At 40.2% G+C, this 16,844-nt stretch overlaps 1 protein-coding gene across 1 annotated transcript; it reads right to left on the bottom strand.

Annotated features, from left to right (window-relative positions):
• Positions 1-23: 23 nt before the first annotated feature.
• tdrd9 (tudor domain containing 9) lies at positions 24-16,505 on the bottom strand. Its single transcript, XM_068339344.1, has 35 exons — positions 16,381-16,505; positions 12,330-12,412; positions 12,158-12,225; positions 11,449-11,670; positions 10,426-10,548; positions 10,152-10,232; positions 9,911-10,075; positions 9,711-9,814; positions 9,500-9,619; positions 9,239-9,323; positions 9,087-9,144; positions 8,891-8,995; positions 8,709-8,806; positions 8,500-8,631; positions 7,813-7,975; positions 7,609-7,672; positions 6,480-6,543; positions 6,307-6,351; positions 5,722-5,775; positions 5,432-5,548; positions 5,185-5,292; positions 4,957-5,057; positions 4,685-4,855; positions 3,985-4,096; positions 3,669-3,881; positions 2,956-3,045; positions 2,615-2,872; positions 2,189-2,356; positions 1,702-1,772; positions 1,515-1,624; positions 1,263-1,359; positions 1,045-1,183; positions 593-711; positions 433-505; positions 24-350 (listed from the first exon to the last, which is right to left on the bottom strand). Exons 1-35 carry the CDS (start codon positions 16,503-16,505, stop codon positions 240-242), a joined length of 4,017 nt encoding a protein of 1,338 aa, XP_068195445.1. The 3' UTR covers positions 24-239.
• Between the last annotated feature and the right edge of the window lie 339 nt (positions 16,506-16,844).

Here is a 16,844-nt window from a genome sequence, read left to right as displayed (position 1 = left end):
TGGCCAACTGCTGAGGCATTGTTACACAAACTTGCAGCATGAACTTTCAGGCCACTTCTCAAAACAAAACAACTCCAGTAAAGCTGCAAACAACAAACAAGAGGCTGAAGATTTGGCTGTGCTGCTGAGAACTACAGTTTCATTTAAACCAAAAAAATAATAATCTCTGAACATAAATTCAGAATCACGATCAACCAGCTCTCAGCGAGCATTTAGAATAAGTTCTTTGAACATGCATGCTATGTGGCTTCTTCGCTGTTGAGGAGAATGATGGGATGCAGCTGGAAGAGAACGCCTCTTGATCCTCTACTGTCAGGCTCCTCAATTTCCATCTTCAGAGCAGGATCGACCTGCAGGTTCAGAGCAGATACGGTGGAAAACACAAAATGCAGAAGAGCTTATGACAGGTGGAACAACTGCTGTGTGCCATACCTGGTTCCACTGCTTGGGTTTCTCACAGTACACTGGAGTGACAGCTTCTCTGGCTGGTGACTTGGTGAACAATCTGCATTATGCAGAATAAAAACAGCGCATTGACAACATATCGTATAACAGCTTTCAAAATCTTTGTAGTTGATCGTCCTGCAGTGACCTTGTGAGGCGGTCTCTGCATTCGTCCTGCAGGTGAGAGATCCTGTCAGGGTCAAGATGCAAAGTGCCTTGCAAGCCTTCACATGCCAGACGGTTTACTGCCACCCGCAAAGCATTGATCTGAAAAAGACACAAAACAGCAACATTAACAGAACTGCAACATACAATATTGACATTAAAGTTTAGCACAGCTATAGATTTATAGTACAACACTAATCTGTCTCAAAAGTACGAGTTTATACTCGCCAGAGCGCCACTTGAATGCAACATTTTCCATCCCAACTAATGTTTTATTCATAAACATTTACATGTATACTAGATGCTCTTTATTTGAAGAGTATTTCGGATACCATGACTTTAGATTTGAGACGTTCAACTCTTTTTTTTTGTGAAAATCTTTAACAGATTTCTGGTTCTGTAACCTTCTTAATCTGTCACAAGGCTGTCTGTTACCTCAGTGATGTCCTCAACATCAAATTTGACATCAAAAGCCAGATCGATGTCATGCTCGGGTAGGACGCCCTCCCCCGTCTGACTGTTCCAGCCCAGGCCACAGAGGGCACCGGTGTAGCGTGTCCTCTCTTCGTTAGTGCTATAAATATGGGGAGATTAATTTTAACATGTCATTGTGCTGGTTGAAGTGTTCAGTGGCTCCTTTTCCTTTGGCTAACCGTAACTCCATGACGGGGGAGAAGAGCATGAGGATGAGGGCAGGAAGTCCTGGGATGTCTGGCATGATGGAGTTTTCTTTCAAAATAATCCGAGACCCTGTTGGATTTAGACATTTATGAGAACAAGCTAAAATTCCAACGTACTACACAGGGTTTACATAAACATACAGCAGAAACTGTTGCCCGAAGCAGACCCTGTCACATAACATGATGTCATCGTGACTTTTTGAGAGTCTGGCTTGAATCTGGTACCTGAGGGGGCGACCATCACGTTTCCAGCCACGATCATCTTCTCGTGTTTGTACTGAGGGTTTTCATTCACGGCCAAGGAGTTGATGCTCCCCCTCTCTATGTTCACTGACCTGCATGAAGACATGTTCATCAGAGGAGCACCTGTGTGCTGAGGTATGGGTGCTGGTTAGTGAACATTAATGCTTACATGCAGTGGGTCATGTGATTCATGCTGTGGAACGTTAGCTTGTAAGGACTGCTTGGTCCACGCAGGTGAACCTGTGGTGTCAGTAGGAAGGCAGCAGTCAGACATTTCACATGACATATTCGTGCTTCCATTACCCACAGCCTGTTATCACCGCTAAGCTCGCCACAGAATGGGTGTGCCTCTGAATGGACACAACACAGAGCTGAGCCAATGAAATGGCGCCATCACCTGGTCAAACTGAGAGCAACAGAGAGCAGAGCGCAAGGCGACACACCCAATCCAAAATTATCTCATTCAATGCACAAGTTTTAATTAAATTCCTGCTCAAAAATAATCAAATCACTCTTTTATACTTTAACTGTAATATGTGTTAATATCACTTAGATTAACCTTGAGTGCATTCTGACATTTGAGAATGAAAATCATATCAAAAATAATCAAATCACAAATGAGATGGGAGTGAACCCTAAACTGCACGTCATCTTGCCTTATTTCTGGAATAGGACTGGCGGCTCTGGGAGAAGTGGGCCAGCAGGTTGTCAATGAGCTCCTTCTCCTCTGCCTTACGTTTCTTCCAGGAGTTGCCGGTGATGTTGGGGACATACGTACCGGTTTCCATGGCCTTGTACAGCAACGTCAGTGACTCGTGGTTTTGCTAAAAGAGCATTAAGATAAAACATTGAAACAGAAATGACGACACAGAATTGGAATCTTTTTTTTTGTCTTGTCTCAACATGAGATGTTTTCTTACTTTACAGTGAAGAACCGGGCCTCAAAACCCAAACTCTAATTTATATAGGGGAATAATGTTTAATCTGGGTCTCAACATGAGGCCTAAAAGAGTAACGAGTTATGAACGATGTATTTTTATGTAATACAATATAAGCAACCGGAGCTCCTGACGTTACCTCACCTTGGAATCGATGCTCTCCTCAGCCTCCACAGCATGTCCTTCTGCCAATAAAATGTCTACCACATTGGTGTTTGTCATCTCTGTGCTGATGAGCAACTTCACACGCATGACATCGTGAAGGATGGAGTACAGCGACACAATGTGTGAATGTCCTTTCACCAAAGTGATGAAACGGTCACGAGCTCGGCTGCTCCACTGGTTCCCCAGGATGATGGACTGGGCTGAGGGTCTCATTCCAGTGACCTGGAACTCCTGTGCCTGAGAGCGTGTGCAGAGTGTTCATGTGTTACTGTTCAGGATGGAACAGACTAATGTGGATCACTGGTGGCGTTCTTAGTTACCTGGAAGGGAGGACATAGGAGCTCAGAAGGGAGCTCTCTGAGGCTGCTGCAGGGAACAACTGCTGCGTTACCAAAGTCCAGGAAGAACACCTGTAGGACAACATATCATATGCACTAGTGCATGATGGGTAAACAACAACTAACACTATCCTACTCATGTTAAAGATGAGACAAAATGTTTTATTTCACAATTTTCAAAGATATTAATCTAATGTGGATAGTACAAACCCTTTGGTTTGTCAGTGTACTTTACGTTAGTTGGTATCAATCCAGAGGCCTCAGGTAAAAAAAATGTTTCTTTACTGACAAATGGAGATTTTAACCCCAGATTTCCTACTTTTCTTGTCAATGACAATATAGATTTTAAAATGACTGCTAGACATTTAATTTCTTGTACTGCCAGGCTCAATCTATATATTTTATGAATACAACATATTCTAGTTACATGTATTTATTGTTCAGCTATAATGTGAGAATAGGCTCATATGTTTAAAGGAGAGACATCTATTCTAATATAAAATTCCACAAACAAATGGGACTATTATAGATCAATAATAAAGCCTGTGTTCTGTTACAGAGAGCTGGAAGAATTAAAAATGAAAAGTAAACCCATGATATCAAATATGAGACAGAAAATAAGTAAAGGAGGTGTGTTCAGCAACAATTGATAAACATATCTTGAACAAAGAACAGCTCTGTCAGCACATGTTCACCTCAACCATGTTGCCACGCATGTGTAGGATCTTGGCACGGTAGTAGAGGGTCTGGTTAGGCTCAGAGTAGGGGGCTGCACACAGCAAGTTGGGATAGAGCGACACACTTATTGGAGGCAGGGAACATTTGTTTATCTCTGTAGTGAGGTGGCGCTGCTTCTGCAAGCTGGATTCATCTGCCCGGAAACCCCAGAAATGACCTACATCCACGACCTGAGGTCAAAGTTGACAGAGAACCCTTTAGAGATTGACAGTTTGACAGAATTGAGGATATTTCACATGAAATTTAATTCTGCTACACAATATACTTACTTACCTCTGTAATGTTGACTGCAAACACCTGGTTGGGTGGTAGCTTTTCGGGGTCAATGGCACAGGTCACCACTCCCACTGGACAGACAGACTGGCTCTGAAAGTCCACATTTACCCTGCACAGCAAGAGCACTGGACTTCACCGTTGCATTTTCACTTCCACTGGATTCAGACTGGGCTTCATTTTCACACAGCTTTGATGTTTTTATTAGTCAATATCAAAAGTCTGTACTCAATAACTCGATAGTTTTTCACTTAACTAATAAAGTTCATGAGACGCTTTCAGTGAACAGATTTTGAAAACAGTCTGAATGGTTCTGGACTGAAGCTGATTTATATATTTTGCCAGATGCCCTCTAGACAAAATATTACAGATGGACAGACAAATAAGGATGCATATTTGAAATTAAGTTATCTTCATGGCAATGCTGCCAGTGAGCTGCATCACTGTTGGACAGCTAATGCCACCCTACCACCCGTGTCCCAGACGGAGGTAACCAGTCACGAATCTGACTAAAATCTCTCTACTCTTGAGCCCAACTGATTCATCCAGAACATCCCTTTAGGTTTTACTGCAGGAGCACAGACCAGTAGCCTCTATTGCAGGAGGTCCCACTTTCCAAAATGAAGCCAAGAAAGAGCTTTTCTACCCTTTAAAAGACAAACAAAGCCAAACAAAGTTATGTGTGAAAAAAGAACCGTACCGTGAGTACTTCATGTGAGTTATGTTACTGCTGCCAGCAGCCTTTTCTATTTGTTCAGTGGGATAGACAGACAGCTCCATGGGTACATTCTGTTGTTCCAGGAAAAGGGCGAGGGCTACCTCAGGCAAAACACCCAAGTTTTGGGATGTCCTGTAGAACTCCACATAAGCTCTGAGCAAACACACAGTTACATACAAGAAAAACATGTATCCAAATTTTTTCTTTGAATTAAAAAGTTTCAAGATTGTTTTTAAAAGTCTTGGTTTCAGTACCTGGAGCTTTCAAAGTAAATGCTTTTGACCTGTCCACAAAGGCGGCACAGAGACTGCAGCTGCTTGTAATACAGGAAACTGTATGGTGGGAGGTTCCTGAACTGACAACACATGCACCAATGTTAAATGACAAGTTTCCTACTTCCTATGCAAAATACCTTGTCACGAAAATAAATTTTTTTAATGAACATTACACAGCGGCTGATATTAATGTCACAGGAGACATACCATAACTGTTGTTCGGTGGTTGAAGCCACTCAATTCTCTGGAGGCCAGCTCCTCATCCACTTCCCCCAGGAAATAGTAGTTGGGGTAGAAGGCGCCAGCAATAACCATCTGATACAGGGCAATACAAGCCATAACAAACTGACATAGGTTTCTATATGAAGCAAGCTATCATTGACAGTGATGACTGGTGCACACTGTAAGCCTCACTTGGCCCTGAGGGGGGGTCGCTACAGCATCAACAACAAACCTGAAGAATGAACTTCTGCCAGTTTTTGCTAGTGTAATTCAAGAGTTCGGTGTTCTCTGATACATGCATGTTGAAGTTGGACACGCGTTTCTTCAGGTCTTCATACACTTCTGCAACCTAAAAGGAGGACACAACATTTTACAAACAATATAGTTCCTGTCTCATTAAGACAGGAAGCGTACATATTGACCAAATCATGAGAATACGCTTAAATGTGAAAAAGTTGATCATTTATTGGCTTAAATACAGTATGTCACTAACATTAAAAATCAACTAAAACTTCACCATACCTCTTTAATCCTCCTGATCTGAATGAAGTTCTCTTTTCCCCAATGAAACTCGTCCTAAGGAAACAAGGCAACAAAGTCATGCACTTTGAAAGTAACAACAGTGCTGCAACAATTCATGACGCCCCCATAAATAAAGCTTTAGTGAATTCGTCATACTCTTCTCAGAAACGTATTGAATAAACTGGAGACAATATGCTCCACAACTACTACTGACAGGCAGCTGGTCTGTAGGCCCGGTATCATGCTCAGCGTGGTTAAGTATCTTATTACTATCATTTTTATTAATAGCGTTGTATTTAAAATGACCATGAAGGATTGAAAGTTTTGGCTGAAGAAATGCTTTATCATAAAAAAACATTGTTTTTTAATCAAAACCTTCCCTTTTGATAATAATTGAAACAAAAAAGCAGGACATGTCGGGTTTGACACTACACGAAGGATAAGAAAATCTCTAAATATATCTAGATTTTTATCTCTGTTTAACTCTATATGGCAGCAGATACACCATTCCTCAACCTGATATAAAAAGTAGTTTTTATTCATGTTTTCAGGGAGGTTGGATTCTTGGTTGTTGTTTTTGGTCACCTTTGAGTATCTCAGTTGTCCTTTCTTTTTGGCTGACAGCCATGCCTGGAGTAAATGACAGAAGGGAACACTAAGTTTTTTTGACAACAGCCTGCATGTGAATATGTAAATCCATCCACCATATGCTGTATACTGTACATAGCATGGTGCTGATTTAGCATCAAACATGTTACCTTGAAGGCATTGACAAAAGCGATGGAATCACTTGCTGTGCCTTGGCTGAATGCCAGCTTGGTCCTGTGATGACAAAATATTGTTAAAAAAACAATCAAACAAAAAAAACTCTACAAACAGTCCAAAGAACATTATGGTGGGCCCTCGCCCGCCATAATGTGCGATCGCACAACAATGATTGCGACTCCACCTCATCGTGGATTTTTGGTCAGCAGTCACGTGATACCATACGCATTCTATTGGCTGACAGCATCCGGAAGTGCGCTATGTTCCGTGAGTCTCAGACTTCCGTGAGACACAAAAGTGCTTTAAATAGTCGATAAGAGTGTGGGAAAAGGTAATACGGATAGAGGGTGATATAATATCAGTATGGGTGGGGTTCATAAACATTTAAATTACCGTAAATAATAAGATAAATAGATAGCGATCTTGATTGCGGATTCTTCAATCGCGTGTGCTTCCTTGAACACATTAATCGCAAAGAATGAGGGCCCACTGTATTTGCTTGGTGATGAAGCCTGTGAAGCATTTATGGTCCAAAAGCATCGACAGAAAACGATTTGAGCTACAATTGGCTAAAACAAATTTATCACATGCAAAGAATGAGCAGAACAAGATTCTTAAATGACATTTAATGCTTTAACATGGAAGTTTTAATCCGCATATACTATTAATTTATAAAATTGGGTTAACTGCCACTGAATGGATGATGAGGATTACATCCTGTCTAATCCTGATGACCGCTATCTCCACAATAGCCATTTATTACCTATTATTATTTTTAATAACTTGGGGAACAAAGCCTTTATTATTATTATTATTATTATTATTCATTATGCCCTCCATCTCATCAAAGCTCTGGATGAGATTGATGGCCAGATTGTACATCTCAAATGAAATGTTAGGGTTATTAAAATCAGGCGCCTCAACCTGATTATTATTCATAATAATAATAATAATACCCACTGAAAGGACGACAGACTGTCAGGTGAATCTCCCGTCAGGAGAGAGTTCTGGACGAGTTAGATGACATTTTCCCAGATATTTTGTAGTGCTTTTTTGGGACACTGAAGTGATGTGCACTGACATCCTGTCTGTGAAGCAGTGCAGCTGCTGGCTATGACTCACCTGTGACTGGCAAGTTTCTGCAAAGATGGTATGGTAAAGAAACACTTCAGTGAGTGTGAGGCAGCTGTTAATAGGGAGAGTGGTAGTTAGAGCAAACAGTCCCCAAAAATCACATTACTTGCATACAAACTTATTTCTACATAACAAATTTGCTGACAAAAAGTAAACTGAGGTTGAGTCCAGCAGCTCAGTGACAAGACTGACCTATGATGAGACACTCATGCAGGCAGCCAAAAACGTGGCCAAGGACAATCAGCTTGCCCAGGTTCAGGTCCACAGGCAAGTGGGCCAGCACTCGCCCAAGGAACGTTAGCTCGCCATCCTCATTTTGATGTCGTCTGTCCCTTTTCACAGATAGCGCACCAATCTACAGATTTCACATAATTAGTAAGAATTAAAGTAATATGTTTACCCATAATTTCTTGTTTATTTCTGACATAAACAACATGTATTCCTTTATATTACCACTTTTATATTCTTACCTGTTTCATCACCTGTAGTCATTTAATTACTGGCAGACTTTGCGGCTGAATACCTTCATCATAAAACCTTGACATCATCACTGTGTTCTACCCCACACTATGAGCTCTGTTACTTGATACATACAACATCTGTCCATGTAGGAGACCACACTCTTAATAAAACCGCACTGATTCATCTACTCATTCCGCCTGTTTTCATTTTAAACCTTTGTAATACTTTCATGTATAATTTCTAAATACAGTATACTTAAAGTCACTCTACAGACAAGTCAATGTACGTCAGAATTGATTTTTAGGACTTTTATGAGCTTCACTTTGAAGATGCACACGACTTACATGTACATTATGTCCCACATGACTGGACGTAATGTCTCTCTTAGTAGAGACTCATGAATCTGTATTTATTTACCTGTTTGAGCTGAAGCACTGTCCTCACTATGTCACAAAGTTTGGGGGGTGAAAGGGCAGTGGAGAGGATGGACCGGGGGTCTCCCATGTCCAGCAACTTCACCTTCAACAAGATGGTGGACAAAGGAGCAATCTGGGATGAAGGTAAAAATTTGGGTCAAGTTCAAGGTGTAGGAAGAGGGAACACTTATGTTCATATGTTGCTTTTACCAGCATCTCAGGGACCATGTAATCTGGGATGTCATTGCTCCAGAACTCTCTGGTAATAAGGCGGTAGCAGTAGCCCTTAGAGACTCGACCGGCTCTACCTGAACAGGAGAGAAAACAAGTGTAAAAGGCCGGTAATGAAAAGACACGCTACAAAGGTCAGGTTCTGTCCTGGAATAATGGACCTCGGCGCTGGTTGCAGTTGGTTTTTGAAGCCCAGGTGAGACGCAGAGACTGGTAATTGGTATCTTGGTCACAGACTAGGTGACGGGCCAAACAGAAGTCAATCACTGTGACAATAAAAACATAATTATATTATAAATATTCTTACAAAATACACATATAGAACTACACTGAGGGTCACATTGAACCCCCCCTCACCGTATTTGACACCTGGAACAGTCACTGAACTCTCAGCAATGTTGGTGGAAAGGATGACCTGTGAAAATAGAGACATCAGTACAGCAGGTTGTAAGAGAACATTGTAAGAGACAAAAGGTTGTAAGAGACAAAAGAATATGAAAGTATTTTACCTTCCTGTAACCAGGGACAGGGAGCAAAAACACGCCATACTGCTCCTCTGATGTCACAGTGGAGTGGAGAGGAAAGACCTGTAATCTGAACGATAGATTGTAGTACTCAACACAGGTAGAGAATAACAATTAAATCAGCATTACGGGCTTCAGATAAATTAATTCTGACTATGATTATTGATTAAAAAAATTGACTGGTTTCAGAAGCAAGCAAAGATCAAAGTCCACATTTATCAGCAACAGAAAAACACAAATGCTTACCTTTTGTGAACCAACTTGGTCAAGGCCTCCTGCATATAGACTATCTCATTTAACCCAGGGAGGAAAACCAACACACTCCCCCGCTCTGTTGAAGTCATGCCACCTCCTTTGTCTTCTTTGCTGCTCAAACATGAACATACACAGTTAAGAGTTGCTTCATGCTTCTGTTGTACAGGTGTAATGTAAGGGTGCAATAACACTGACGTCTCACCTGGAGTCTTTGCCCTCCATCTCATCAAAGCTCTGGATGAGATTGATGGCCAGATTGTACATCTCAAATGAAATGTTAGGGTTATTAAAATCAGGCGCCTCAACCTGATGGATAAACAGAAACATGAAATTCACACATCAGTTATTTGGATTCAAGTCAGGCAGACAGTAAAGTAAGCAGATTATTGGCCAGTTTCTTACATATTGCGGAAAGAGTGCCTGGAGGTCATCCAGGTAAAATTCTTCAATGGCAAAGGGAGCCCCCTCAACTTCAAACACGTAGGCTGGGCTCATTCTGCCATGAACTAGTGTGCCAAAGTACTCCGCAAACTCTCTGCACTTAATCGTGGCTGACATGAGGATGATCTGAGAAAACAGGGGTCTTTAGTTGAGAGTTCATTTGATTCAGAAAAATGACAAAGTAGTCTGAAACTCTTCTTACCTTGACATAAGAAGAGTTGGAATGAAGAAGTTTTCTCAAAATGAGAAGCAGAAAGTCCATCTCATAAGTGCGCTCATGAACCTTGTGTAAAGGTACAGACAGACTTTAACAATCATTAGGACATGTTGGATCCTGACACCATAGTTAAATTGTGCCCCTGCAGTAACTTAATGTTAATTATATAACAACAGAAAAAAAAAATTGTACAAAACGCAACAAATTATAAAAAGAAATAAACGTCAATCAAATGTCATGTTATGAAATAATTACGCACCTCATCCACAAAAATATGAGAGAACTCTGTGAGGCATTTGGCTTGAACCAGTTTTTGCAGCAGCACTCCTGTGGTCATGTAGATCAGCTGGGTGTGCTCAGTAGCCATCTTCTCCAGTCCAACCTCAAAAACAAATGAGCAAAATTGAGTGACACTCAACCTTTTATTTTGGCACTAAAACTGACCCATCATTTAAGCTTCGTCACTGAGGATTTGAGATTTATTGGTTTAATCGCTCCTTCTAGTTTCCCACAGGATGTTTTGAGACTGTGTTGGATTGAACTTGGAACGGGCAAAAGGCCACATCATAAATAATTAATTACCTATGATCATAAATATGGTGAAAAAATTACACTTGCAAAAACCTCAAAAGAGACCAAACAGTTCAGATAATACACGACCATAAGAAATAATTCTATAACCAAATGTATTATCTATAAAGCAATTATCTGATATTACTTTATGTTGGACTATTTTTGATATATTGCATTTTCAAATATGTTTGGTATTTTGTACCAAAACATATTTTTTTCAAGGTGAATTAATGCCGGTCAATGACATGTGCAAAAGTATTACTCTTCTTTATTCTCTCATTTTTATATTAAAGAACTTGTATTTCTGTATTCACATTCCAAGCTACAGCTAAAAAACATGCCTTTCCAAAACTGATGACTCTGAAGGAATTTTTAAAAAAGCTTTTGAGCGTAGCTTTTGGTAAAACGGAAGTCGTATTACTGACATACTTCAGAGACCAACTTCCATAAATGACCATTACTGTGGTAATTTAAAGGCTAATCAACCAGGAATGGGTCGACATGTGTCACATTAAAAGAAATTCCTTGAATAATATTGCATTCAAAAATAACCCAAAAAATACAGTGCCTCCAAATCCAGGTACTATTTGCACAGAGCCACAAAAAACAGTATTAGGAAAGTGTTTGAAAATAACCCACACATATAGTCTCACATATGTATCTGCCCTGCAGTTTAAATAAATCAGACTCTGTCTAATGTAGCACTGACCTGATATCCCACTAGACTACCCAAAGCACACTTCCGCTGTTTGGCAACCCATCGGGCAACACTGGTGGCCCCAATTTTGCGTGGTTGGGTAACAGTAATGTTGCACTGGGCATTTTTGTCCATGTATTTGTCCAGAATGTACTGCGGCAGCTGGGTGGTCTTGCCACTGCCTGTGGCTCCATGAATGATCACAACAGAGTTGTTTTCTATAAGAGAAATCAGCTGGAAGAACACGGGCACACAAAAACAAAACACATGCAGAAACATGCTGTTAAAACCCCAATATTCAGCCATTTGTACAATACTGAAATGAAAAGAAATCTGCATTATAGAGCAGATGGATGAACTAAGATGACTGTTCACTAGAAGTCAACATTTGCATTAAAGAACATCTTCAATACCAATAATAATTCACAACAACACAAACAACAACAACATAGATTACTTCTTATTAACCAACAAATAATTCTGGACAAGTCAAGTTACAGTTGGTTCTTACTCTGCAGCATAACAATAACATTGAGTTCATTTTGAAAAGTTAGTAAAAGCTTAAGTGCACAAATGTCCTCAGGATATTGGTGTACTTACCATTAGCCTAGTAATGGTAATTATAGTGAAACTCATGTGGTCAAAAGAAAAAGTACTTAAGAGCACTTAAAGACCAGGAGGTGTGGTTGTGTGTATGTGGAGTACAGATAATATGTTATACCTCCTCTCTGTTTTTCTCAATGGGTAAGCTGGGGTACTTGTAGCTACCAAGGGAAGGAGGAGCAGCACCTAAAGATACAGAATGGATGCATAGAAACTGTTAAACCACAAGGAGACAAGCAAAATGACTGCGTAACTATAGCAGGGAGAAGCTAACAACATTTAACACTCACCCCATCCAGGTTCTGGGTTTATAACCTGCCGTCTATCAGATTTCACATCTTTTAGGCTGTCCTCGTTGACGACTTCTGATGGGCTGAAACAAATAAAAAAATGTCTCGAAAGCCATGCTTTGCACTGAACTGAAATAATACACACACTTACATACGTCTCAGCATCAACTTGTGACTTTGGGCTACAGAAACGAAGATGACGACAAAAAATAGGACACAATGTCAAAACCTGAAAATTTTCACAATGTTACTATGAAAAGAGCTAACATTATATTTAAAATATTAGACAAGAGCCTGTGAAATGCTCTTATATTATACAACAGGCTGTCCATGCAGAATTCCCTTCAACCACTGGTCAGTTCGCACTTATTAGTTTCATCTGAGAAACTAATTTAGACATGAATCAACACCGATTCCAAGTTGAGTTTAATTGTGAACTTTCATCAATGTTCAAATGTTAAGTTCACAACGTGTGAACATGAGCAGCACTGCCTGCTTCAGAGCTTTGTGCCATCTGAAACTTTTGCGATTTTCTGCCTCCCTGTTTCTTCTGGCCAGCTCTCTCTGGCCCAGAGTCGGCATACTATCCATGTCTTTGTTTCTCATCCTCTCCTTTTGAGTAGTTTCATTGCAACAGCAGGAACAAACACTGACAGTGTTAAGCACAGCGGAAGAGCAACACACACGACTTGTGTGCGGACACTTTCCTTTCTCTCCAATGCACACATTTCACACACGCCACAAAGCAGATGACCTTACGGCAAAGCTGCACACAGCGCAGAAGAGATGGATGGAAGGAGAAAAAGCAGCTCTACTTCTGTTAGCCATGTGTGAATAACTCTACAGGAAAAAGTCTGAATGACAGGAACAGTGAGACGGCTGATGTAAGCAAAGATATGGGAAGGATAAGATAATAACTACAAAACAAAGAGGAAAACACATCAACAAACCAAAGCAATTGTTCCTGTGGTAGCATTTGCTGTCGAGAACAGCAAGAGGAAGTCTGCTTTGACTGACTGCTGGAGACCTAGAAGCTGTGCTGTCTGAAGTTTGTGGAATTTGTGAATTCTGGCTAAACATCAACGGTCCAGCTTCACTCGTGAGTACAGAGCTTTCCTGTCAAGTTCAGCCAGGCATTAAATGCTGGGCAGACTGGTTATTGTATAATTACTAATCAGTACTTAGTACTTATGCAGGAATCACATCGTTCCTATAAGATTTTTGTACAGTAATTTAGGTTTAGATCTATCTCAGAAGTGGAAACTTATTGGTGTTGACCTCTTTTTATTTGACTTCTTTTTAAAAAAATATTTTCATTTCCATTCATTTTTTTCTTTCTTTTTTATATGCAGATGCATCATTCGGCACATTTGAAAATAATAGTACTTTATTTTTATGTGCAGATTAGAGAGACATAGGATTCTGCTTTAAAGTAACACATTATTCTAGCATATTTAAATGTCTTAAAATACGCAATATGGAACTAATGGCGTTACGATAATAAATGTTGCTCCTTCAGGAGCGCCTGCTGTCTCTACCATGCCCCTGTTCAGGTGGATGAAACGATCTTGCGACGTAAGAATGCCTGCCCACGGTGAAGCGACACTTCAAAAGACTTCAGGGGGTGAATCCACCCACACTTTGATCACAGAGCTCCTGTGGCATGTGAAACAGCGCGAGAAGCTGATGAGGGACCTCGAACGGGAGAACAGGCTTGCCCAGAGTGCCCCAGGTCTTCAGTGGTTCCAGAAGTATCCCAGGTTACAGACTCTGATTTCCACATCGGAACTCCACCAGCTGGAGTTCCTGTGTGGTCAGATCCCACCAATCCACGCAGCCACGGTGCTCTCCAGGTGATTTGGTGGTAGCCATGACGCATTCAGTGCTCACATTAGCAACCTGTAAGCAGTGGCTAACTGCTAATGGATGGATACAAAAGCCTAACAGCAGGCTTTTGAGTCCAGGAGGATGCAAAGGAATGGGAGGCAGGGGGAACTGTTGAGAGAGTCATTAGGTATTAATGCCACAGATGCAGGATCTGTCGTGAATGAACATGTGGAGATGAAGGATGATGGATAAAGCAGGGTTTTCACTTAACATCTGTTAGCCATAATGTACAAAAAATTGTTTTTATTCAAATTGAATTAAGTATAGCACTCGCCAATGGGTCATAAATTTATGTGTAAATAACCACATATTTAAAATGATATTAATAGTTGTAATAGTAATAACAGATAATAAGGCGTGTTGTAATTTTTATCCCATCAAAAAAAAAAGTCTGTGCTGTTTTATCCAATTATTTGAGTCTTCAGAATGACTCAACACTGTGGATGACTAATTATCTGTAGGTTATATATCCTTCATTCAACCTTTGTGAAGGCTGAACAACAGAAGAAACGGTATTGTGGTGTAGCAATGATGCAAGTCCTTCCAACACTGACATATATTTATGAACTCGCTTTGGTCTGCAGGTTTCGTGAGGTGCTTGCCACTAACAGCATAAGGCCCTGGGAGCTGGCATCAGTCTTCAAGCAAGTTCTGACAGACTTCCTGAGTCGAGAGGTCAACCTCCCAGTGCAGCAGCCACAGCCCACGCCAACAAAGTCCTGCACCTGCCACTATAAAAAGAGACAGGACTTTCCCATACTTACTGAAACCAGGTTTGGACACCACTCAAGAGAGGAGATCCCAACAATCTCTGGATACGTGGATGGAGCCATGCAGCATTCCGGTTCAATCGCAGTATCAAACATGGACTGGAGCCTGTCATATTATCATTCATTTCCATTGAAGCCCATATAGATGCACAGCTCTACACTGTGACAGGATGTACTGTTTAAAATGCCTGGTACCACGTTAAACAACAACAACTAACAGGAATAGTTACCACACGGAGCCTGTTGACAGAGTCATGACGACATATGTCCCCCTAGGACCTTACAAACTTAAAATGCAGAAACACAAGCTTCTCTGATTAAGAAATAAACATAAAACATAGACATAAAAATGAAAACGTAAGCTTTTGCTAAGTTTTTGATAATCTCATATATAAAAATGAACACCATACTGCTGCCACAGAGACAAAAAAAAAAGTAAAAAATTATCAAAAAATACATTTGTCGTAATTCGTGGGACACATATTCCATTTGTAAAAGAAAGAATAGTTTTTATTTGCTTCTACTCTACCACAAAATAAAACTATCATTTATTAACAGAGAATTGCACTACAATCGCCCTGCATGACATATTGATATAAGATGATAATGAATTTTTATTAATGAAAATGTATTAAAGCCTGCGAACAAAAATGTTAGTATGACATGAAGCCCGGTGGACTAAATGTTAAAACTGTTTTATTAGAAGAACTAAACATGAAGAAGTAAAGACATTTGTGTTTAGCAGATTTTTTGTTGTAACAATGCTCCTTGGAAATAAATCTTATATCACTGGATGCCTGTTTATTCCCTTTTAATATGGTGCTTTTGCTAAAACAGAATATTCCCATCGCGCCATGAACGCCTGCAAGACTGCGCAGCGGGATCAGTGACAGACAAGCACGTGTTGAGGTTCACACTCAGTAATAACGGTGAAATACCGTGATACTATGTTTCTGAGACGGTATTCATGCCGTAATAATTTTGTAAATACTTCATAGTATTCTGAATTTTGGAAACTGTGTCCGAACACGTCTTAAGAAAATTAATTTTCGTCAGATTCTATATGGGCGACAGGGGTGACAGCAAAAGAAACAACAGGTGGACAAGCAAGAAAGAGAGGGAATAATTACAGTAAATGAATGATATAAATTATTATTAACGTTATCTTCTATTTGATGACAAAACCGAGATGTCACTTCTTTAAGTACCGTTAATTTACAATAATTTAGTCTTTAAAAAAGTTGCCTGAACTTCACAAATATTTACGTTCTCTCTCGTATTATCCAGTCGCATCTATTTCTAAATGAAATGAAGCCTAAACATGTTTTCGTGGAGTTAGCGTGTGTGTGGAGTTAGCCCCCTGAGCTAACGAGCCAGTCCGTCTGGCGCCTCACCTGCTTCCTCTCGACAACGGCTCGTTGAATTTTCTTTCCACTTCTTCTGTGATTTTAATTTTCGCAAACGCCGTTCCCGAGGTGAAATGCGCCGCAATTTGTTCAGCAGTAATCATTTTCTTCATCTTGAAGATGTTTACTGAAACTACGTGGTCAGTAATCTCAGATCAAGCTAATTAATGCTTGATAGGCGCTTGACCCGCGTAAGGAGCGAACGAGTCCGACATCGCCCCCCTGCGGCAGGACGAAGCATCACCTGCAGCCGTGATTCAAATTACAGTAACTTATTCCCTTCTCGATTTTAAAATTCCTAATATATACATATACAGTACTGTTATTTAAAATAACAATGATTGCAAATATAACACTCTGTTTCAGAAAATAACAGAAAAAGGATTTATTACCATTAAACACATAAATGTTAAAAGAACACTTAACATAACAGCTATTAAAAATTATAAATG

The sequence above is a fragment of the Antennarius striatus genome, chromosome 17 (assembly GCF_040054535.1).
Source record: "Antennarius striatus isolate MH-2024 chromosome 17, ASM4005453v1, whole genome shotgun sequence".
NCBI classification, from domain to species: Eukaryota; Metazoa; Chordata; class Actinopteri; order Lophiiformes; family Antennariidae; genus Antennarius; species Antennarius striatus.
The sequence above is the reverse complement of the archived record's forward strand: the minus strand, read 5'-3'. Positions and strand labels throughout refer to the sequence as shown.